This window comes from Ctenopharyngodon idella, chromosome 24 (genome assembly GCF_019924925.1).
Source record: "Ctenopharyngodon idella isolate HZGC_01 chromosome 24, HZGC01, whole genome shotgun sequence".
Classification (NCBI taxonomy): domain Eukaryota; kingdom Metazoa; phylum Chordata; class Actinopteri; order Cypriniformes; family Xenocyprididae; genus Ctenopharyngodon; species Ctenopharyngodon idella.
In genome coordinates, this window is record NC_067243.1 from 10,861,851 (window position 1) to 10,886,896 (window position 25,046).

Genomic DNA, 25,046 nt, shown 5'->3' on the forward strand with positions numbered 1-25,046 from the left:
TCCTCAAACTTTGGGCCTAAGTCTGTGTGTCTGAATCATGTTCATATATAAGAAAAGGGGAAATGAAACTTAGGGACAGTTAGACAACTATCTAAATATAATAGCCCCATGATACTGAGTAACCAACGAACTAATAAACACATGATTTGGGCAGATCTTGCTTTACCTAGAAACAGAAGGGTTTGACATATAAAGAGACCAATCATATTGTAGAATGCTTTGCCATGCTCCTATCCTATATAAACTGTTGTATTCTTTTTGCTGGTGGGATTCTCTGAGATTGATACGAGGTCCTCCGGCCATGATTAAAGCATATTCTAGTCTGGAGTCTGTCTGGTTTTGCTGCGCAGCAAGTTAGGGAACACTAGAGACCTTATTCCCAAGTGATTGTGTTCAAAAGGGTCAAGATGTCGACCGACTCAGCCGGCGTCGATTAGGAGACGCGCTAGAGTATAAATTATTTAAGCGTCGATTAGGAGACATTTAGGGGCGTCGATTAGGAGATGACCCAGGTAAACTTAAGTCAGGTGCGCAGGGGAAAATCTACCACAGTTTACAATAATAAATCATTAAAATATGTTTTGTGTGTTAAATTTGTATAAGATCTTTGTTTTTTTTTCTAAAATAAGTCAAAGATTCTAGTGATAAAAGTGGTTCATATTTCCTTTTCTCTTTCAATTCAGTTCAGCTTTATTGGCATGAAAATTGTTGCACAGTATTGCCAAAGCACGTATACGATTATTTGTATACAGATTGTTTTTTAAATATCATTGCAAATGTCTGCACTCTCTTTTAATTTATGATTAAATCAAGTACGATTGTGTAGAAGTTCAAGTTATTTAGCTAATTCTTTTTAATGGTGACCTGCAATCTACTGACTCTCGTACTGTGAATCATGCTGCGTCCCAATTCATATACCATCCGTCCTAAATAGTATTCGAATTAGAATTAGTGCGTCCCAAATCGTAGTATGTTGAAACGAGTAGGCTATTCAGGATCACCGTAAGACATGTTCCTGGATCAACATATTTTGTTGATCCTGGAACAACATTCCTGTTGGAAAATTTAGTCTTAACCCTATTCCTACCCCTAAACCTAATCCTTCCCATAACTTATCCCTAAAATCAGAGGGGAAATATAGGTAAATAACATTGATGTAGAAGCACCTAACCCTGGTTGCAAGCCTAAACTTGACACAAACGGTAAACTTGTCCCTCAAATCTGACTAGTTGATTTGAATGTTGTTCCAGGATCAACAAAGATGTTGATCCAGGAACATGTCATGGGCTACTTGGTGAAATCACATTCACCCTATTCATAGATACCCGGATGGTCTACTTTTCCGGATTCGATTAGAACTACAAACACGAATAAAAAGTGTTAAAAAACTACAAACATGACTTATGTGCGAGAGCGGTTAAAACAAAAGTGTTTGACTGGTTAATAATCAGTAACCTGACAAAAAATATGTTTATTTAATGTTATCCATATTACACTTAATCTGCGACAGCACTGTGAACTTTTATAACGATGCGTTTGGTCATTAACTTTTAAATGCATCAATTCTCCGCATGAAAGACCCATGACTGGAAAATCAACGTGCGACTAACATTTCTCCAAAACGGTAGGAAATTAAATTAAATTGAATATGGAGGATTTAAACTGTGACAAGGTTATTGACAGGGCAGTTTAAACGGTGACGGGTTGCACATAGCTAAGCGACAAAAGCGTAGTATGTCCCAATTTGCCTACTCTTCTGCTACACACTCAAAAAAACAAAACCCACCCATAGACATAATACGTATTTGTTGTATTTATTATGTCTATGGTCCCACCCACTGCCTGTGTGGGAGGCATAACGCCCTAGACATAGCCTACGGCAAGGATAACGCGCGGAGACATAGGCTGGGACGCAGCCAGATTGTTATACATTGGTACCTATGCAGGTACATTTTTGCAACATATTTGAAAACTAAAAGCATGCAGTGCAAATGTACCGAATCGTATGTCCTCGTTTTCTTACTTACACTTTCTCTTCCATCTGCGTCAGATGGTAAGTTGTTTAATTTTTAAATATAATAAGTTTTAAAACGTAATATTTCTCATTTCAAGATTAATGAAGATTATCGCGAATCATGTCCTCCCTGACCCGCGTTGGGGCAGAGCTGGGCACTGGCACAACCCAAAGCAGGGCTACTTGTAACGCGTGGTTTAAAAAGTTTCCATACTAGCATGACAAAACGTATTGTGGCCTATTAACTAGTTGCCATTTCAACACTATATAGGGAATATATTCGTCAAAATTGTGAAAAATATGGCAGAACAAATATTTAACAATTAACAAGTACATTTCTTACTAATTTAGTTAATTTTCATCTCAATGAGAGAGACCTGGCTCGTCCATTGTCTCCTGTTCATTGTGAGCTGTGTGTGGATAATGAGGGGTGTGTTGTGTTTCTTTGTGTTTTTCCTGAATGTGTTTCTAAATCTATGGCATGTTGTCACTGTTCACTTCCATTCTCAAGGGGTAAATAAAGAAAAAAGTATACACTGTATTAATGAAACAAGACCACATTTGTACTAGACGTGTGAAATTAATGTATAAAAAGTTTCTGAACCACAAGTGGATTTACACAAACTAAGAAAGTCAAAAAGTAGGTTGTTCCCCGCTTCCCCTAACGTTACTAATATCATGTTCATGCTGAATGAAAGTGCAAGTCATTGCCAAGATTCCAAAGCTTATGTTTTAAATTAAAATAAATACAGGATAAAGCTTAAAAGTTTTATTGTATGCAGTCTCATATATACTATGGTAGAGATAAATACTACTTATTCATAATGACAAGAATCAACAATAATCAACTTTGTTTTTCAGGTTCTCACTCTTTGTGGTTGCTTTCAACTTACCTTCAGGGAAAAACACAATTTCCTAAATTTAGTTGCACAACATCTTTGGATGACATCACAGTTGGATACTATAATTCAACAACATATATTCCAAGAGGGAATACGACGAATGAGGATGATGTGATTGATTCAGATTACATAAAGGGAATAAGTGGCTACATGTATGACTCCTTTTTGAGAAGATCTGCACTGTTAAGGCAAGACAGCCAAAATGACAGTAAGTATGTGGCTCAATGACATCTATTAATCTATTTAAAAATCCATAAAATGCTAATCATACTGTACATATTCAATTGCTTAAATACATATTTATGATGAGCATATTTTAATGTCTTTGTTTTTTTTTTTTATCAGAACAACTTTTAAGAAATCCTTTGGATTATATTGAAAAAGCAGGATCTTCTGCTGTAATAAATAGTGTAAATATAACTCAGAGATTGGGCTCTAAATGAGTTTGGTGATTCAGGTCAAATAATGATTATGTAAAAACATAACACCACCTGATAATCTTTTCTCTTTGTTTGTCTGGGTGTTAGAACTCAGTTACAGCAGCAAAATAAAATATAACATTAAAAAGTCAGGGGTCAAGTGCTCGACTGAAGCAAACAATGATCTCCATGATGGTGATGGTGTGATTTTCTCCTTTGGTGATTCTGCTTGTTAATATCAGGTGTCTTCAATAATGGTCCAATCATCACTCAATTAATCACTTAATTATCTCATTAACTTTAACACTGCTTCAGTGGGTAGAATAAAAATATGGCAGGACTTTTACTTTGAAATATTTTATATTCTATAAATTTGTGCTAGATGTTAAGTTTTGCTAAGGAGGGCCACTAGCAGCCTTTGAGCTGTGTTTATGATAGTGGGTTTCAATTTGCATAAGAGTGACTGTAAAGTATGTATATAAGGTATGGGAATGGTATGTTTTGATATTTAGGATATGGTCATTTGGCTACTTTTGGGTTATGACTATCCTTCAGACAAACACAATTGGAGATATATTAAAAAATATCCTGGCTCCTCCAAGCTTTATAATGGTAGTGAAGGGGACTCAGGATTTGGAAGCCCCAAAAAAGTGCATCCATCCATCATAAAAGTAACCCACACAGCTCCAGGGGGTTAATAAAGTCCTTCTGAAGTAAAGCGATGGGTTTTTGTAAGAAACTTTATAAACTATAATGAACGACTTCCAGCACCGGCCATATGCAAGTCTAGTTCTGGCGGAAGAGTGAATGTATTTATAAAATATTTATAAAAATGTTTTTGAAATAATTCAGATGTGTACACACACTCAAGATGTAAAGGAATTATGTTGGTTGGTTTTATTACAATGACAGTTTTAGAGTTATCAAATTGAAACTTTTCTTTAAAATAGTTTGCTAAACAAAACGTGTAAGATGAAGGAGGGCAATTCATGACAATCTTCTCCCTCTTTTCCCTCACAGGTCTTGATGTTTATCAGACACTAGTTTTCTGTGAGCTGCTAGACCTCGACAAGCCTGGACAGATGATTATCAGAGATGCTGCTAGAGGCTCCACTACAGATGAGCTGCATTACTTTAACAACACGTTTACTTATACTGTGACTGTAAATATTAAACAAGAACTGATCAAACCGCACCTGGAAGTATTTAAGCAGGAATTTGCACATACCTTTTACCCAGTTTGTATAACAACTCTCAAGAATTACCTCAAAAAGAGAGAAGATCAAATTAATAAAAAAAGTATGTACTCAAGGGCATTTGTTTTATGAAAAAAATTACATATGTTTAGAGTAAATCTTCAGGTTTAAAAATAATCTCAAATTTGACCCATATATTTATACATGTAAAAAGTTCTCTGAATTGTTTTCTTGTGTTTTTTTTCTACAGTAACGCCCAATATCACACTCACCCAGACAGCAAACTCAGATTCTGGAGGGTTTCGTGTGAGTTGTTTGGCGACAGGATTTTACCCTCGTCACATCAACCTGACCCTGTTCAGAGATGGACAGCCTGTATCTGATCATGAGATCACTGGAGGAGATCTGCTGCCCAATGGTGACGGGACGTACCAGATGAGGAAGAGTCTGGAGATCAGTGCAGACAAACACAAATACACCTGCTCTGCCACACACCTCAGTCTGGACAATAAACTGATCATTGATTTAGGTAATGAACTTTTGCAGAAACAGAAAGTATCAGGTAAAATCTTAACATTTTGATCTTATTCTAAATGCTTCCTCTTTTAGAAGATGAACCCTCCAGACTTCACATAGGAGTTGCTGTCCTGATGTTGGTATGTGCGATATCTGTGATTTTGGCAGTTTTTTGGATGAGGAGGCAAGCAGGAAGACAAAGACTAATAGATCCTGACTTAATGTTGTAGTGTTTTCCTTCAAGTTAAAATATGATCTATTTGAATTTCTACAAAAGAACTTTAAATGGAATATATTTGTGTGTGTTAGTCACTTGCACATTTTGTAGGGGTGTAATGATACACAAATTTCTTGATGCGATACATAACAAGACAACACTTTTAATCAAATTCAACAAATATATATTTTTTTATATCCCTATATCTTATTTACATATTACAGAACTGTAAATGCAGTAGGCCTAGTTGTACAACTGTAAAAATTGTTGTCATGTGGGATGATTTCAGGTAAGCTAAGCTATACATTTTCACACAAGTAGCACAATTTACCTTGATTCGCTTTATATATAACAAAATCTGTTATGCATATAGTGACTTATAGACACATTATACAAAAACATAAATTACAACAATATTGTCAGCATCAGCACTGATCTAAATACTTTATTTTGATCAGTTTAAACCATGTATCCATTAATACTATTCTGCAATTCTGAATAGGTTTGTTTGTTTAGATTTTTCTGAACTTATTTATTCCTTCTTATTTGGAAGTAGTGACATTTAGTCGTATACCTTCATTGACTTTTGTCTAAATGCCGTTGTCTTTGATGTGTTCACTTTTTTAGCCAACACCTATTGTAAAATAAATGATAATATAGCTGTTTAGATTGTTTGCAAATAAAACATTTACATCAAATATTGCTTATTTGTGCCTTTAACTCTCATTTATTTCAATATTAGAGTGTTTCCATGTAGCTAGCACTTGGTAAACCTTGGAAATGTTTAAGGAATATTTCCTATTGGGTTAACAACACACGTAGAAGGCAACGTTCTCGCGACCTTGCGCAACGTTCCCTAAACGTTCTCTAAAGGTGATGAAATTTCCGAACCTTTACAGAACATTAGGGACGTTCCTAAAACGTCCTCTTTTGGTAATAAAAGTGCTGCAGTTCAAGGTTCCTTATATGACTTTAGGCAGATGTTACATTTTGGTTATTTTATGGTCACATAAGAACGTTACAAAGAGGACATTTGGGACGTTAACAGAACGTTCCCACACGGTCCTCTGTTGGTCATTTTATAACGTTCCCGATATGAGTTTAGGGGAGCGTTCTATTTTGGTTATTTTATGGTTGCGCGAGAACATTTGAGAAGTTAACAGAACGTCCTATAGTAATAGTCCCCTAAACATTCCCAGAACGTCCTGAATGTTCCCTGAAGGTCCACCAAATAACGTCCCTCAACCCTTAAAAGAACTCCACATCATGACCGTCTCTGAACATTACCAGGTGACAGGTTAAATGTTGATGTTTTATAGAAAATAATAAAGTTTGAAGTCACTGTTATGGAGGTAAGTGTGAGTCTGTCTGAATAATATCTGCATATCCTTCAAAATATTAAAGCAGGACAGGATTTTATGCAGTTTTATTCAGAGATCAGTGAATAAAACCACTGCCTGATGAAATCACCAACAATAGACAACCAAATTCATTTGATCAGATTTTTTTTTTTTTTTTTTTTTTTTTTTTTTAGAAAGACACAGTTATAACAATTGGAATAAAATTAAAGTTAAAATGTCAAGGGTCAGGAGCACAACTAAAGCAAGTGCTTACCTCCATGACAGTGACTTCAAACTTTATTATTTTCAATAAAACATCAACTCCTCATTAAGAAGTTTTGAATGAAAGAAATAAAGTCAGAGTGGTTTGTAATGAGTGAAGATGCTGAGATCTAGAGAGATCTGTAAGTGTTTAATGTTCTGTTTCTGTTATCTGAGTTTTGTGATGTTACCATTGTGCTGGAGAGTAGAGCCTGTGCTTTAGTCAGTGATGATCCAGAAACACTGATGTTCTGCTGCGTGTTGCTTTATTTAAAGGCAATAACTGTGTGGTTGCTGATGCAGTGATACAGCAGTTACATTAGCTCATGCATGTGTGTCTGAGAACATTTCCAAACAAAATATCGTTCCTTAAATGTTCAGAGAACGTCCTGAATGTTCCCTGAAGGTCCGCCAAATAACATCCCCCAACCCTTAAAAGAACTCCACATCGTGACCGTCTCTGAACGTTCTGGGAACATTACTAGATGACGTCCTTAACACCAGTGGGGACGTTCTGAGAATGTTCTGGGAACGTAAAATTTTTAGCGGGGTGGTAGCTCATTTTGAGCCACTTGGGATGCGCTGCCCCTATATTGGACCCATTTTAATGTAGTTTTGTAAAGCAGTGTGGCTGTAGCGTCCCATGGACAAACCCTGGCTCATAACTGAAGCTAAGCAGGCTTGAGCCAGGCCATGACATGGATGGGAGACCTTTTTTTGAAAAAACTTGATTGTCATTGGAAGATGCTTTAGTGAGGCCAGCAGGGGGTGCTCACTCCCTGGCCTGTATGGCTCCTAAAGTCAGAATGCAGGGATGGGGGCACTAGACTGTAAGAAGAACCAACCTTTAAACCAAGGTCATGACTTGTTCTGGTCATTAATTGCCACTTTGATTAGTAATTTGACCTCATTAATTAAGGTGGTAACACATTCTGATAAGGGAGGTTTCACTACAGTAGCTGTACTACCAAATGCCTAAAGAAATGTTATCAGCAAGACGGTGTAAAATCTTACATTTCTTGTCTATTACCACCCACTGCTGCTTATACTAACGGCACAAATAAGCACAGTCCTGCCCTTTATACCTTCTTTGAAATGAATGAAATTTTCACTATAATTATTATGCAAATAAAAACTTTACTCTCTCCATTTCATCAACTTGTGTCAGAGTAACTGGTGTTAGTTATAAACAAACACATTACTCAAATTAATATTAACACCCATTGACTAAATTCTGAAGATTAAATTAATATTTCTTAACTTTCTGAATGTTATTAATTTATATAATTACTATTAATATTGAACATCAAACTGGTTTCTTAGCATTTTCTATACACAAAGCACAAATTCAGTGCATTTTCCTGTCCTCTCTTTTGATTGACAGGATATATTGGCCCTGACTATCGGCTGTTTTTAAACTATTGGCCAATAGTGTGAAAATTTTGCTCTTATCGGCCGATACCGATTATTGGTTGTTGATTATATTATTATTGATTATGTGCTATATCGGTGCAACTCTAAAACAGACCGTCTTTGAAATCTTGTAAAGGAACAAAACGGACTGTCATTGAAATCTTGTAACAGAAAAAAACTGACCATTGTTGAAATCTCATAACCGAACAAAACAGACTGCTATTGAGAACTCCTAAAGGAACAAAACCGATCATCATTGAGATCTTGTAATGAAACACAACCGGCTGTCATTGAAATCTAGTAAGCGAATAAAACTGACCGTCATTGAAATCTCAACGAAACAAAACTGATTGTCTTTGAAATCTCGTAAAAGAACAAAGGAACAAAACCGACGATCTTTAAAATCTCAGAACAGAACAAAACCGACTGACACTGAAAACTGACCGTCATTGAAATCTTGTAACGGAACAAAACCAACTGTCATTAAAATCTTGTTAGGGAAAAAAACTGAGAATCATTGAGATCTCATAAGGAATGAAACTGACTGCTATTGAAAACTCCTGAAGGAACAAAACCGTTTTTGAAATCTTGTAACGTTAGAAAACCGACCGTTATTAAAAACTGACAGTCATTGAAATTATTAGGGAACAAAACTGAGTGGCATTGAAATCTCATAATGGGAAAAAAACAGCCAATATTTAAATCTCGTAAAGGAACAAAATCGACTGTCTTTGAAATCTTAGAATGGAACAAAACCAACCTGACATTAAATCTTGTAAAAGAACAAAATAAAAAAAAATGGTGCTATATAGCACTAAAAGTGGTTCTTTGGCTCGTAATCATAGGGGAACCACTTTAAGTGCTGTATAGCACCAAATCTTGTTGCTTCAGTGGTTCTTCAGTGGTTCTTCAGCGGTTCTTTGGGATGACTGAGGTGCTATATAGCACCACTACTGTATACAGAACCTGTTAAGCCCCTGTATGGTTTTTCAGCAGTTCTTCAGTGGTTCTTTGGGGTGGTTAAGTTGCTATATAGCACCACTGCCATACAAAGAACCTGTTAAGCCCCTTTAAAGGTTCTTTACAAGCCAAAGAACCACTGTTGCCATTTTTGTTGAAGAAATAAAATGCGATATGGCATCTCTTATGGGTTCTACATTTGACAAAGGTGCTGTAAAACACCTTTAAAGATATGGTGCTACATAGCACCAAAAGTGGTTCTCCTATGATTACGAGCCAAGAACCACTTTTAGTGCTATATAGCACTTTTTTTTTTTTTAGAGTATACCGTATTTAGATCTTGTAACTGAACAAAACTGACTGTCAATGAAAACCAACTGTTATTGAAATCTCGTAACTGAACAAAACTGACCATCATTGAAATCGCAAAAAGGAACAAAACCGACATCATTGAAATCTAGAAGAGGAATAAAACCAAACCATCAATCATTGAAATCTCATAATGAAACAAAACTGACTGTCTTTGAAATCTCATAAAAGAACAAAGGAACAAAACCGACATCATTGAAATCTAGAGGAGGAATAGAACCAAACCATCAATCACTGAGATCTTATAAAGGGATAAAACTGACTGTCACTGAGATCTCGTTAAGAAATAAAACCGACCATCATTGAGATCTTGTAAAGGAGCAAAACCAACCGTCATTGAAATCATGTAAAGGAATAAAACCGACTGTCATTGAGATCTTGCAAAGGGAAAAAAAACGACCATCATTGAAATCTCATAATGGAACAAAACTGACTGTCTTTGAAATCTCATAAAAGAACAAAGGAACAAAACCGACGATCTTTGAAATATCATAACAGAACAAAACCGACTGACACTGAAAACCGACCGTCATTGAGATCTCGCAACCGAACAAAACCAACTGTCATTAAAATTTCATTAGGGAACAAAACTAAATGGAAAATTGAAATCTCATAATGGAACAAAATGAACTATCATTGAAATCTTGTAACCAAATAAAACCAACTGATACTGAAAACTGACCATCATTAAAATCTGACCATCAAAACAAAATCCACCATTATTGAAATGTCGTAATGGAATAAAAGTTGCAAAAAAAAACAAAGGTGCAAAACAGACCTGTCATTGAAATCTCATAAAGGAACAAAACTGACCGTCAGTGAAATCTCGTATAGCAAAATTAAACTACTGAGATCTCGCAATCGAACAACATCAACTGTCACTGAAATCTTATAATGGAACAAGCCAGCAGCAAAAAAAAGAGGTAACGTATGCAAAACTAATTAATTTAAGAATTACGTATACGTTAATTATTATTGTAATGTTATGTGCTTTGAGATGTAAGGTAATTTAACGCCGTCTCTCATCTCCTGACACTTTGCAGACTCTGCTGTGTGCGTTCATGTGTTTTGAAGGAGGCGTTGCTTTGGAGAGCGCTCTGAACGGATGGTGGGATCTCATGCTATTGCAAGCATCTACCTTTAAATATCTATTTTTTTATTTAATACTGAACTTTAGAAGCTACAAGACATTTAAATGGTTCCCAGAATCCAAAATAAGTACAATTTGCCCTGACAACCACATATCCTCAATGTTCGTCTTCACTCCCTACTAAACAGAACTTATACTGACACCTGGTAGTGTGGATGCAGCATCACAAAACTTTTTCAGCTATCATCAATTAACATCAACCTGCTTCATTTACAGTTTTTCTCAATCGACTTGACACATTTCTCCAAACTCAGGTCACTGTTCTTAAAACAGTTAACACAGTAATCTGAACACTTTGTAATTGTCCTAAACAGGTTGTACATTTTCCTTCATTTCATGCAAATTTTAAATCACATGCATCATTTTCTCAAAACACTGTGCACAAAATGCCCAAAAGTAATACGCTCTCTCTACTCAATAAAATTGTGGCAACAGATTACAAGCAAATATTATTCATTAAATTCGACATATAAGAATTTAGTTAGAATGAATCAAATTAATTCCTTAAAAATCAACCATTTAAAATGGGTAAAATTAGCAAACAACATTACAAAAACCACAAACTGACATAAAAAGCAAAGAGTCAAACTGGCCAACTAAACGAAACACTGATCACCATAATGGTGACCAAACATTTTCAATAAAATCAACATCAACATCTAAACCTCTGTTAATTCATGTGTTTCTCTTTCCTTCAGTGATTCTACTTGTTATCATCAGGTGTCTTCAATGTTGGCAATAAAAAATAAAGAGTTCTTAATTCATCTTTGACGTCTGTCTGTTATTCAGATATTTTTTGTTTAAATTTTACTCGTTTTAAATGGTTTACATTTAGGAATTAATTTGATTAATTCTAACTCAATTCTATTTGTTGAATTTCATTAATAATATTGCTTGTAATCTGTTGCCAAAATTTTATGGAGTAGATATAGCATATTACTTTTTACAGTGTAGTTCATACATCCAACCAAAAATATAAATAAATTGCAGCTCTTTTTATTGGTTTTACAAAAATCACAATCATTTGTGCACCATTTTCCCAAACACAACAAACAAAACTCCGTTATTTGTTAAAATCTCAGTTGTACTTGGAATGTTCTCAATTAACCCCAAATAAATATCTGCTGAGTTAGTAATACACACAACACAGGAAATGCATATTTCCTAATTGTTTACACAGCTATCTCAATTACAAAAACTATAAAAGGGGAAAGAAAAACAAAAACAACAACAACAAAAAAAAGAAGAAGAATAGAAAAGGAAGATATGTAAGAGTGAGAGATTTTGGAAAGGATAGAGAAGGGTAATACCGAAAGGGAGAGGAAGAGTGGAAGAGGTAGAAAGAGATGAGGGGAATGAAATAGATAGTATAGGAAGAGGAGATGGAGCAAGAAGAGTTGAGGATGTAGGAAGACGAGAAGAGGCCGGAGTAGAGGGAGAAGATATGGTAGAGTGGAAGGCAATGGTATTAGTGGAAAGAGGAAGAGAAGAAAATATAAAAAGATATGGACAGAGGGAAAGAGAAGAGCAAGGTGTAGAGGAAGGAGGAGAGGTAGAAGAATAGGGTACAGATGAGTTTCAAATGAAATAAGAGCCAACCTAATTGCCCATGCCATAAATTATGGTTTTTCCTTGAGAGAAGCTGGACAGATAGTTCAGCCCAATATAAGCACTGTGCCACAGTCAATGTCTCTGGACATCCACTGGTGTTGTGGCACATAACACTGTCTTGGGGCCGCACAACACAGAAAGGCTTCTAAATTGTTTAAACTCCCTCAATGAAATCAACTTTCCACAGGTGGTCAGGAGCAAACTGAGCAAAATTGTGTAGTTGTGTGGGACAATGTCCACTTTCACCGTTCAGCACCGGTACAAAATTGGTTTGAGCATCACCCAGCTCTTACTAAAAAGAACTGCGGTATATTGAAGTACAACTGCAGTTTTCTATATGTAAAAACTGCAGTAATCTTTTGTAAGGGACATTTCAGGATGGTGTTCCTTCCAGCATATTCTTCTCTTGGAGATGGAAAGCATATATCACAACCCTTACAACCAAGTAAGTCTTCTTCAAGTGATGGAAGAGGCTTTTTGAGAAGCTGAGGCACAAGGATGGATCCAACATTCACTGCTTTTTTCCCCCACGATGCATGACTCGTGAAAATATATGCTGAGATGTTGATTTGCCAAATTCTGGCCAGATGTAAATGAGAGGCAAGATCTATAAAGTTCATTGATTCAATGATTACAGTACATTTATTATTTATTTATTTACTTACTTACTCATTTATTTTTTGCTAAAACTCATCGTTATACAACTAAACTTGTCATTAAAGAACTTTGAAGAACACGATTAAAGAACAAGAAAAACATATTTTCATTCATGTATTTGTGTATCTACAGCTGAATTTGTGGTAACACTTTATTTTAGGGTCTTTTAACTAGTTGCTTATTAGCATGCATATTACTAGAATATTGGTTATTTATTAGTACTTATTAAGCATGTATTAATGCCTTATTCTGCATGACCTTATTCTACATTCTTAATCCTATCCAATACCTAAACTTAACTACCTTACTAATTATTAATAAGCAGTAAATTAGGAGTTTATTGAGGGAAAAGTCATAGTTAATAGTTTACATGTGTTCCCTATACTAAAGTGTTACCGAATTTGTTATCAAATCAACAGAGAACACACTTGTAGTTTTGTTGTTAGTATTTATTTTTGATAAATTCATTAATAGAGAAAACCGCAGAGCTTCATTATGCAGTGAATACTGAACTGTTTTGCCAACATAAGAGTGTGTTTAGTTTGTTGTGTTAACTGTTTTGAGAGCAGTTACATTCATTTGGAGAAATGTGTCAAATCGATTGAGAAAAACTGTAAAATAAATCACCTTTTATTAGGTTACTGATATGAAGGGAGTCTTCACTTCACTGTGAGTGAACATGAATATTTTGACTCAGCCAGTAGCATTAGCTGATTTTTTAAAAACCATTTTTATTTACTTAATCATTTAGTACATTTATATAAAGCAACTTAAATAAAGAAACAAAATTATGAAAGTAGTCTTTAGCATATATGTTTCTCTTTTTCTGTCTGTTGATTTTTAAAAACATTTCCTATTTTCGATTTTAATAATCTAATTATACATTAGATTATTCTAAAATTAATGTTTTTTGTTTGTTTGTTTGTTTGTTTGTTTTTTTAATCAAGCTTCCTCCACAATTATGTCTCTGCCCTAAAGAATATCTGAGATTTGAATAAAAGTGAAATCTGTAGTTATCTATAGATTTCTATGCTTTTAAGTGTGAAACATTGTAACCTTTAAACTGACATCTCTCATGTTAACTGAGATTTTTAAAGGAAATGAAACCTGCTTTGCTTGACTTGTTCCAAACCTTGTTCCTGGCCTCATTCACTAACTGTGGCTGTAGAGAAAAACATCTTTTTACCAGCTTGAGAACGCCATGACATTTTTTGTTTTTCTGTGTGTGCTGTCATTCCCAACGGCTGTTTTAACAGGTAGGATATAGTACAGGTGTTTTATGTTTTGATTGCATATTTTAATTATGTACTGTTACAGACAGCATGTTGAGATCCCACAACAAAACAAGTAATAATAAAAATGTATTATTGCTTCAGTTTTGTTGTAGAATCCTAACATTCTGACTATTACTGAAAATGACTTTTCTTGTCACTGTTTCTCACAGGTTCTCACTCCTTGCAGTTCCTTGTATCTTACTTTAAAAGAGAGACGGCACTTCCTGAATATACCGCCGTATATTTGTTGGATGACATTACAGTTGGATACTATGATTCAGAGAAGAGAAGCTTCATTCCAAGAGGAAATATTATGAATGAAGACGAGGAGGTTGATCACCTAAATTATGGCATTAGGGAACATATGCAACCTTTTATTTTGCGAAGACTTTCAAGAATGGTTGAGAACAAAACAGAAGGTAAGTTCAACTGGAAAACATACAAGTGACATTGAGACAATTTTTGCATTAATCAATGCATGCAATGTTGTGATTTCTTTAAAAATAATTATAATATAAAACTCAATCACTAAAGTTATAAAGATAAACTGAAATGCTAATATTGTGGTGGGATTTGTTCAGAGTATTCTTGATCTTAACAGGTCCTGTGATTCATCAGATGATGGGTCTGTGTGAAGTGTCGGACAATGACAAACCCGGGCAAATGATCACTAAGATTGCTTTTGACGGCTCCACTACAGATGAAATACGTTTTATTGATGACACATTCACTTATCAAGGCTTAGAAAAAATGACAGCACTACGTCTAGAGATAGCCAAATGGCATTTTGCAACTGTATACTACTCACACTGCACAACAGCTCTTAGAAATTACCTTAAAAAGAGAGGAACTCAAGGAAAGAGGAGAGGTAAGCATCCATTGTGTTTCTCTGTCCTGTCTTTTGGCACTGTAAGATAAACCACATTTTTTTCAGCTTATGGGGTGTTTTGAGTCATGGTTACAAAGAAAGACACACAAAAATATAGATAAAAATATGTGCTTTATAACCTTCACAAAATTTTGTTTATCAAGCTCAAGAGTTCAAACTAATTATTACTTGTAAGAATTTATAAAATCCTGTGGAAAGAGTCTAAATTTCTGCAGTGTCCTAAGTCTATTAAATTATATCATTTATTATAAAAAAAGAGAACATTCCCATATTCATTAGTAATTTTTTTCTCACAGTTAAACCCAGAGTCAGGCTCCTCAAGAAAGAACTGTCTTCTGGGTCTCGTGTGAGTTGTTTAGCAACAGGATTTTACCCTCGTCACATCAACCTGACCCTGTTCAGAGATGGACAGCCTGTATCTGATCATGAGATCACTGGAGGAGATCTGCTGCCCAATGGTGACGGGACGTACCAGATGAGGAAGAGTCTGGAGATCAGTGCAGATGAACACAAATACACCTGCTCTGCCACACACCTCAGTCTGGACAACAAACTGGATGTCACTTTGGGTAATGAGCTCTTACAGAAAACATCATTTAACAATCAAAACAAAAACAAAAAAAGTCAGTCTCTCAGTCTGTGGTTCATGTTTCAGAGTATGATCACAGGGAACCATTTAAATCAGTGATTCCTTCAGTTCTGGTGGTTTTGGCTCTGATGATTGTATTTGGAGCCGCAGCTGTTATATGGAGAAAACAACATGCAGGTATGACAAGAACTGAAAGAAAATGAAGTGCCTACCCAGCTAACAGAATTTTGTTATAAGAACATTCTCTAAATATTCAGTGTTGGTTCTGGGAATGTAAAAAATGTCCAGTTTTCTTGACATTAGAGGAACATTTTTCATAAGGTAGGCTATAATGTTCCTCAAACGTTCTTTCAACTTAATTTTGATTTAAAATTCAACCTCCTTGGTACGTTGATTTGTAACATTCCAAGAACATAAAAATTTCCAGTTTCCTTAATGTTAGTAGAATGTTATTTAAAGGTTAGTATGATGTTCCTGAAACATTCTTTCAATCGTTCAAACGCCTGCTGTGAACAAGCACTGAAAGAAAGAGAAATAAGAACACAAACTACAACTTTCTTCAGCCACAGCCTTAGATGAACTGAAGATAAATTACATTAAATATGTCAAGATCTGATTAAACAACTCCACAAACAGCATTACCAGCTTCAATTATTACTAACCAGACTGACTTTATTTCTGTCAGACATCTACAGAAGTTCTTATTGAGAATTAACAGAGGATTAGATGTTGATGTTTGAGGTCACCATTACGGAGATCAGTGTTTGCTTTAGTTGGGCTCTTGACCCTTGACTTTTATCAAATTGCTTCTTTAGCAGCAATCGCAGGTGTTTTCAGAAAACATTTCTGCATTGATAAAGCTGATCAACATACTTGCTTTAACGGTGAAGTGACTACATCTAAGTGGTTTGAACAACTTGTTTTTCTGTAGTTTTGTTTACTTTTGGAATTGGAGCATTATTTGTGAGAAAATCAATAAATTCTACCAGTGTGATTTCAATCATTTATAACACTTAAGTGATTTGTCTAAGAATGTAAAAAACTTAAAAGTTAAACACAACACACTGAGCCATCAACACTCATTATACAAGCCTCAACAATGGTGACAATAAAAAAAAATTCAGCTGCATAATTTATTCATGTTGCAATGCATGCTGGGAGCCATGAATGTGTTTTAAATACATATCACTATTGTTGTGTTTCATATGCTGAATGTTGATGTCTGTGAGTGTATAAATAGCACAAAATGTGTTTTATACCAAAAGTCAACAATGACAGTGTTTTTATACACTCAAGGGAGTCGACATTAAGCATCTGAAATGCAACAAAGAGCCCAACTAAAGCAAACACTGATCTCCATGATGGTAACCTCAAATGAAATTTTCAATAAGATGTCACCATCTAAACCTCTGTTAATTCTCAATATGAACTTCTGTAGACTGTGACAGAAATAAAGTCAGTCTGGTTAATAATAAGTGAAGCTGTAATGCTGTTTGTGAAGTTGTTTAATCAGATCTTGATAGATTTAATGTCTTTTATTTTCAGTTCATCTAAGGCTGTGGCTAAAGAAAGTCATAGTTTGTGTTCTTATTTCTCTTTCTTGCAGTGTTTGTTCACAGCAGGTGTGATTTGAAAGAAAGTTTCAGGAACATCATATTAACCTTTAAATAACATTCAATTAACATTAAGGAAACTGGACATTTTCATGTTCTTGGAATGTTGAATTGTTAATCAAAATTAAGTTGAAAGAAGACCCTTTAAAAACGTTCATCTAACGTCAAGAAAACTGGACATTTTTTTACATTCCCAGAACCAAAACTGAATATTTAGAGAACGTTTTTATAACAAACTTCTGTTAGCTGGGTAGTATAGCAATTGTTCAGAAAACTATCAGTTCAGAACAACATACAGAATTTTTCATTTTTGGGTGAACTATTCATTTAAGAGAAATTCTAAATAAATATTTGAAATGTATTGTCAAAAATAATTTCTTTTTAATTCCTTTGGTGTTTAGGCTCCTTAAAAAATGGTTATTCTACTCCTTCAAGTAAGTACTTTTGGTTACTACTTTCTTTGTTAGTAAATAGAGGTTTTGCTTGTCTTTACATTAATAGATAAATTTATATTTTGACCTCATACAGTACACATTGTGGTCAGCACAAACAATGTTTATCCTCATTGCACGTGAACCTAATGTAGTCTGGCCCATTTTGTTCATCGTTTCAGAGCATGACAGAATGTCACAAAACCAGACCATGTTGGCATCTTATTTGTTTTCACATATGTTTGTGCTAAAATACCACAGAGTTAGATTGGTTGCAATGTAACACACTACGCAATAACTTCCTTGAACACACGTGAGAGCGTCTGATGTTAGGAAACATTTGAGTAAAAATAACCCAAGTCCAAGTTAGTGTCTCACATGTGACATGAAAGGCACCACGCAGGGGATTTTTGTGGCAAAACTGATGTTCGCTGTATGGTGGTGCATGTATAAAAAATAATAAAAAAATATTCGAAACTAAAACGCTGCTTTCCCATGTGATCATGTTGCATTTACTTCCCTGTTCCATAATCCAATGCAAGCATATCTTTTGTGATCAAATCTCTGGTTCAGTTCCATTTTAACTTTGTATTTTCTCTTTAATGTTGCGTGTTATCAATATCATGTTCACAGGTTAACATATCTGCATATCACTTTTATATTAGATTTATTTTTATATTAACATTAAATTATTATGCTAGTTTTGTTTTTGTAATGTTGCTGATGTCCTAGATTACGATTACTAGACTTCCAGATTTAGTAGGCTGTGAAAAATTCATTTGAGCTGTAATTTCTCATGAACAATCACTAAACATTATATTTCATTTTCAGCATCTGAAGAATCTGTGGAAACAAAATAAAAAGATGATATGATGTCCTGATCTGACACAAAACTATTCTCTAATCTCTTTTTTCCCACAACCAGTATTGTTCATTTTACAAAACTATGTTACACAAATTCCACTATAATTCACTATAACTGAGAATTAAAAGTTGTGTATATAATTCTGTCTGCAAACAGAAGACTATAGTTAGCTCTAAGACTATAGTTAGCCAGTGTTAGTAATAGTGGAATGTTTCTGATAAATGTGAAAGTCAAGGCCTGTTTGTGGTGTAAATTTTGTCTACCAGAACCCATTTTTTTAATGATTAGCAAAATACTAAAAGCTGTGAAACTCAGTGAACACTTACTATAACTACCTGTATAAGGGTGGAATTGAAAATTGTTTATTTCAAAGCTGATATCTTGGTTATTTAGTAATGTTACGCTACTTTTGTTATTATTTTTTTTTTTCTAACCTGGGCTGGGCTTGCTTGTTTGTCTTTGATCTTTGACACAATATTGTCTAATATTGTGAATATTGAAATTACCACCACAAACAGCAACATAAACAAAAAATGTAAAGTGAAATGAAAAAGCCTCAGGCTGAAGGAAATGCAAATTCATACCTGTACAGTAGAGGGCGTTCATGAGGACATTAACGCTTTTTACAAGTCATAATCTCATAATTATGATAATTACTATATAGCATGAACACAACTTCCTAAACAACTGACTGCAAACTTCATCCATTCAGTTAGCAACGCTCAACTTCCTCCGATCCAATCAACTTTCGAGTATGAAATCAAATCCTGCCCTACATTTTTTTTTTTTTTCTCATTCCTGTAGCTGTTTCATTCAGATTTGTCACAATAGGGAAGAAAATACTTCCGTTTCATGCCAACTTTAACATACTGCAGTTTTGTTAATTGTGTTGTTTCTAATTTTATGTTATATCATAGGGTCTTTCTCTCTTTGTGGTTGCTTGAAATGTAGAATAGTCACCTTATGAAATTAAATCTGCCAATTATTTTCTAATTGTAAAATATTTGAGAAAGATTTGTGCAAGTAATTGTTTATTAAATTCTACCTTAAAAAATTCTCCAAGGTGTAACAGATTCTCGTGATGTTGTTAGTTATTGTTAGTATTTAATGTTCAGTTATGTTGGACATTAAGAGGAGTTTCTGTAATGTTTTTGAATTTTGTGGTTACCATTACGCAGAAGAGTGGCGCCTGTGCTAATATCAGGAGTGACACTTTGGATATATAGGAATATGCATTGTAGAAGTATAATGAAGCCCATTTGAGTTTGTATTTTCAGGTCCCCAAAATGCTGTTGTTGTGTAAATGAATGATTAAAAATCATCAAGTTGTAATTTTTTTAGTTGAAAATGGTGGCAAACAGCCCTTTAGTTCAGTTTTCCTGTTCATGCTCGTATGTTGCAATTGTTTTTGATTTGCTCTCATGTGTCTCACCTGTGTCTTAATTACCTTGTTTAGTCCCAGTGTGTCCTGGTGTATTTATAGCCCTTTTTTTGATTGTCTTTTTCTGATCTTGTGTATGTAACAGTGGTCGTTCTGTGTATCATAGTTTTATTTCATGTTACCCTGTAAAGTGTTATTTTGCACTTGATTTAATTGAAAAGAACTGCTTGTAATTAGATCCAGCTCTTTTATTTTCATCCTTGCTGCAACCGCTGCTGACAATGTTTATTATTACTAATAATTTATTTTATTATTTTTACAATAATTATTAAAACATCTTTTATGAGTTGAAAAAAATAATAAATGCATTTGTAATATCTGAAGAGTTGGATTTCATTCATAAAAAGCATGGCACATATTTTTCTCATCTCTATTTCTCTTTATGACATTTTACATTTATTATTCTCAGTTAAATTTCCACAATTAAAATTTTGTTATAATTTACTCACTCTCATGTTGTTCAAAACCTGTATTTCTTCTGTGAAACACTATATATGTATATATATATATATATATATATATATGTACACAATATATACAGGTGTATAAAATCAAGCACCTAGGCATGCAGACTGCTTCTACAAACATTTGTGAAAGAATGGGTCGCTCTCAGGAGCTCAGTGAATTCAAGCATGGTACTGTGATAGGTTGCCACCTGTGCAATAAGTCAATTTGTGAAATTTCCTCACTACTAAATATTCCACGGTCAACTGTTAGTGGTATCATAACAAAGTGGAAGCAGTTGGGAATAACAGCAACTCAGCCACGAAGTGGTAGGCCACGTAAAATCACAGAGCGGGGTCAGCGCATGCTGCGGCGCACAGTGCGCAGAAGTCGCCAACTTTCTGTCAATAGCTACAGACCTCCAAACTTTGTATGGCCTTCAGATTAGCTCAAGAACAGTGCGTAGAGAGCTTCATGGAATGGGTTTCCATGGCCGAGCAGCTGCATCCAAGCCTTACATCACCAAGTGCAATGCAAAGCGTCGGATGCAGTGGTGTAAAGCACGCCACCACTGGACTCTAGAGCAGTGGAGACGTGCTCTCTGGAGTGATGAATCACGCTTCTCTGTCTGGCAATCCGATGGACGAGTCTGGGTTTGGCAGTTGCCAGGAGAACAGTACTTGCCTGACTACATTGTGCCAAGTGTAAAGTTTGGTGGAGGGGGGATTATGGTGTGGGGTTGTTTTTCAAGGGTTGGGCTTGGCCCCTTAGTTCCAGTGAAAGGAACTCTTAATGCTTCAGCATACCAAGACATTTTGGACAATTTCATGCTCCCAACTTTGTGGGAACAGTTTGGGGATGGCCCCTTCCTGTTCCAACATGACTGTGCACCAGTGCACAAAGCAAGGTCCATAAAGACATGGATGAGAGAGTTTGGTGTGGAGGAACTTGACTGGCCTGCACAGAGTCCTGACCTCAAACCAATACAACACCTTTGGGATGAATTAGAGTGGAGACTGCGAGCCAGGCCTTCTCGTCCAACATCACTGCCTGACCTCGCAAATGCGCTTCTAGAAGAATGGTCAAAAAATCCCATAAACACACTCCTAAACCTTGTGGAAAGCCTTCCCAGAAGAATTGAGGCTGTATAGCTGCATAGGGTGGGCCAACTCCATATTAAAACCTACAGATTAAGAATGGGATGTCATTAAAGTTCACTTTTGGCAATATAGTGTGTGTGTGTGTGTGTGTGTGTGTGTCTATATATATATATATATATATATATATATTTATATTTCTCAGTATTCTTTTCTTCTAAATCATTACATAAATTATTGTTCAGCATCTGATGAAAGCGTGAACCCAGCATCCTAAAGTTTATTGAAGTTCTGTGATCTTTTACTATATATTAATATAGATTAATACACATTTTATACACATTAATACACATTATATATATATATATATATTTTTTTTTTTTTTTTTTACAAATATCGAACAGGATGATTGTGTACATTTTTATAATTTTGCTTATTTTATTATTATTTTTTTAAATTATTTTTAATACTGAACTTCAGAATCTACATACCCTATTTAAATGTTTCCCAGAATACAAAATAATTACAATTTGCCCTGACAACCAGATATCCCCAATGTTTGCCTTCATCTTCAGAACTTATACTGACACCTGGTGGTGTGGATGCAGCATCACCAAACGTTTTCAGCTATCAACTAACATCAATCCACTTCATGTAAATCACCTTTTATTAGGTTACTGATATGAAGGGAGTCTTCATTTCACTGTGAGTGAACATGGTTTAAACATTTTTCAGAAGTATTATTCATTGTGATACTATGATTCAGAGACGGGAAGCTTCATTCCAAGAGGAAATACTACAAATGAAGATGAGGAGGTTGATCACATAAATTATAACATAAAGGAATTTTTGCAACCTTTTATTTTGGGAAGACTTTCAGGAAGGTTTCACAACAAAACAGAAGGTAAGTGCAAAACTGGAAACTGGAAAACATACAAGTGATATTGAGACCAAATTTGCATGAATCATACATGCAATGTTGTAATTTCTTAAAAATAAAATAAAACTTAAGCAACTAAAGTTATAAACATAACTGAAATGCTAAAATTTTGGTGGTATTTGTATAGAATATTCTTCTCAATCACAACAGGTCCTGCGGCTCATCAGATGAAGGGTCTGTGTGAAGTGTCGGACAATGACAAACCCGGGCAATTGATCATTAAGGCTGCTTTTGATGGCTTCACTACAGATGAAATGCATTTTAGTGATAACACATTAACATATCAAGGCATGGAAAAACTGACAACACTACTTCTAGAAATAGAAAAATGGCGTTATGCTACTGTATACTACCCACACTGCACAATGGGCCTCAGAAAGTACCTTAAAAAGAGAGGAACTCAAGGAACGAGGAGTGGTAATCATCCATTGAGTTTCTCCTGTCTTCTGAGACTGTAAGAAAAGCCAATTACATTTTATCTTCCTTATGAGGTGTTTTGAGTCATGGAAAGGCATGCAAAATTTAACCTGAAAATTATGTTTTCATGAGTGAATAAGTGCTTATAACCTTCATAAAATGTTGATCATCAAGCTCAGAAGGTCAATATCTAAATATTACTTGTAAGAATTAATAAAATGCTGTGGAAAGTCTAAATTATGTTATTTCTTTAGTATCCTAATCTTAAATCCACTGTAGAATACTATTGATCATTTTCAACATAAATGAGTATTCCCATATTTATTAGTCATTTTTCCCACAGTGAAACCGCGAGCCAGACTCATTCAGAAAGCAAACACAGATTCTGGAGGGTTTCCAGACTGACACTGTCCACATGGTGGCGCATGTATGAAACTCGACACACTGAGGTCTGATTAGGTGGGAAAATATTCGGAACTAAAACACTGCTTTCCCATGTGAACATATTGCATTTACTTCCCTGTTCCATAATCCAATGCAAGCACATCTTTTGTGATCAAATCTCTGGTTCAGTTTTGTTTGAACTTTGTATTTTCTCTTTAATGTGGCGTGTTATCAATATCCGCGTCTAAAACACTGTCTGGCAGGTCTTGCTTATTAGTCAGAACATGTTCACATATCAGCATCACTTTTATATTAGATTTATTTTTATATTAACATTAAATTATTATACTAGTTTTGTTTTTGTAATGTTGCTGATGTCCTAGATTATGGTTACTAGACTTCCAGATTTAGTAGGCTGTGAAAAATTCATTTGAGCTGTAATTTCTAATGAATTTCTCAATCACTAAACATTATATTTCATTTTCAGCATCTGAAGAATCTGTGGAAACAAAATAAAAAGATGATGTGATGTCCTGACCTGACACAAAACAACATGGATGAGTGAAACCTCTTCAGACAATGAACAAAATATAGCCTATAGCTGAAAAAAATCAAGATTAGTAGGTTGAATTGGATCATCGCAGGTCAGCAGCAAAGACATTGGTTAATAAAGTGAGATTAAATACATAATGTATATGTAATTTAACATTTCACTGTTTTTATTTCGAGGAATACTGAATCTGTTTTTGTGATTCAGGAGCAGATCATTTCCTCCGACTCGGAATTATGCTTTTCTATGGGAACACTATCAACGGCAATATGAACTGCAGCGGTCAGTTGGTACAAGTCGGAGCTCTCCGAAAATTCCCAGTCTACAAGTTGTAATTACAAGTTCTATGAGGACATGACCGCTTTTTACAAGTCGTAATCTCGTAATTACGATAATTACTACATGGCGTGAATACGCCTTAAACTCCCCAAACAACTGACTGCAAACTTCCTCCATTTAGTTAGCAACACCCAACTTCCTACGATCCAATCAACTTTCGAGTATGAAATCAATTCCCGCCCTACATTTTTTTTTCTCATTCCAGAAGCCGTTTCACTCAGATTTGTCACAATAGGGAAGAAAATACTATCGCAACTTCTGTTTCATGCCGACTCTAATATAGTTTTGTTCATTGTGTTGTTTCTAATTTTATGTTATATCATAGGCTCTCTCTCTCTTTGTGGTTGCTTGTACAATAGTCGCTTTATGAAATCAAAACGCACAATTATTTTCTGATTGTAAAATATCTGAGAAAGATTTGTTAATTGTGTTTTAAATAAATTCTACCTTAAAAGTGTATCTCTCCAATGTGTAACAGTTTCTCGTTTTGTTCACTCAAACTAAATGTCTTTTTAAAATAAGAGTTCATTCAGAATTGCACGGCTCTCTGGAGTACTTGGGATCAGGGATACGCTGTTGTTGTGGAAACACTCATCCGGGTAACTGAAACCAGCGCTCTCATATCACACCGCTCTTGTTTCATGCAAACAAAACTGGTGTCATCTTGCGTAATCAATTGCATTGTCTTTACTTGTGCCTTGCCTGCCCTTGTTGTTGTTTTTCTGTACCCAGCTTAACAAAGAATATA

General features: G+C 35.0%; 2 protein-coding genes and 1 long non-coding RNA gene across 16 annotated transcripts in view; 2 read left to right on the forward strand and 1 right to left on the reverse strand.

The window, feature by feature from the left end:
• The window catches only part of LOC127507801 (uncharacterized), a 100,987-nt gene that overhangs the window by 25,590 nt on the left and 50,351 nt on the right, over positions 1–25,046 (reverse strand). For 7 of the 8 annotated variants that reach the window (XR_007928447.1, XR_007928450.1, XR_007928446.1 and 4 more), the window contains exon 2: positions 4,880–5,010. This is a non-coding gene — a long non-coding RNA (uncharacterized LOC127507801). Of the gene's footprint in view, positions 1–4,879; positions 5,011–15,707; positions 15,952–25,046 lie in introns of those variants that run through there. The other variant, XR_007928452.1, reaches the window with a different exon arrangement.
• Positions 490–5,971, forward strand: LOC127507785 (hereditary hemochromatosis protein homolog). 6 transcript variants are annotated; one of them, XM_051885099.1, is made up of 5 exons: positions 490–512; positions 2,876–3,124; positions 4,356–4,634; positions 4,782–5,060; positions 5,141–5,971. In XM_051885099.1, the coding sequence occupies exons 2-5, from the start codon at positions 3,067–3,069 to the stop codon at positions 5,275–5,277; spliced, it is 753 nt and encodes a 250-aa protein (XP_051741059.1). In that variant the 5' UTR covers positions 490–512; positions 2,876–3,066; the 3' UTR covers positions 5,278–5,971. The 6 variants fall into 6 exon arrangements, with proteins under 6 accessions (XP_051741059.1, XP_051741057.1, XP_051741054.1 ...); XM_051885097.1 differs by lacking the exon at positions 490–512 and adding an exon at positions 1,002–1,624; XM_051885094.1 differs by lacking the exon at positions 490–512 and adding an exon at positions 1,766–2,053 and having other exon boundaries at positions 5,144–5,971.
• Positions 14,127–23,948, forward strand: LOC127507797 (hereditary hemochromatosis protein homolog). 2 transcript variants are annotated; one of them, XM_051885159.1, is made up of 7 exons: positions 14,127–14,281; positions 14,470–14,718; positions 14,901–15,167; positions 15,485–15,757; positions 15,844–15,954; positions 17,792–17,824; positions 23,897–23,948. In XM_051885159.1, the coding sequence occupies exons 1-7, from the start codon at positions 14,227–14,229 to the stop codon at positions 23,923–23,925; spliced, it is 1,017 nt and encodes a 338-aa protein (XP_051741119.1). In that variant the 5' UTR covers positions 14,127–14,226; the 3' UTR covers positions 23,926–23,948. The 2 variants fall into 2 exon arrangements, with proteins under 2 accessions (XP_051741119.1, XP_051741118.1); XM_051885158.1 differs by lacking the exon at positions 23,897–23,948 and adding an exon at positions 18,653–20,450.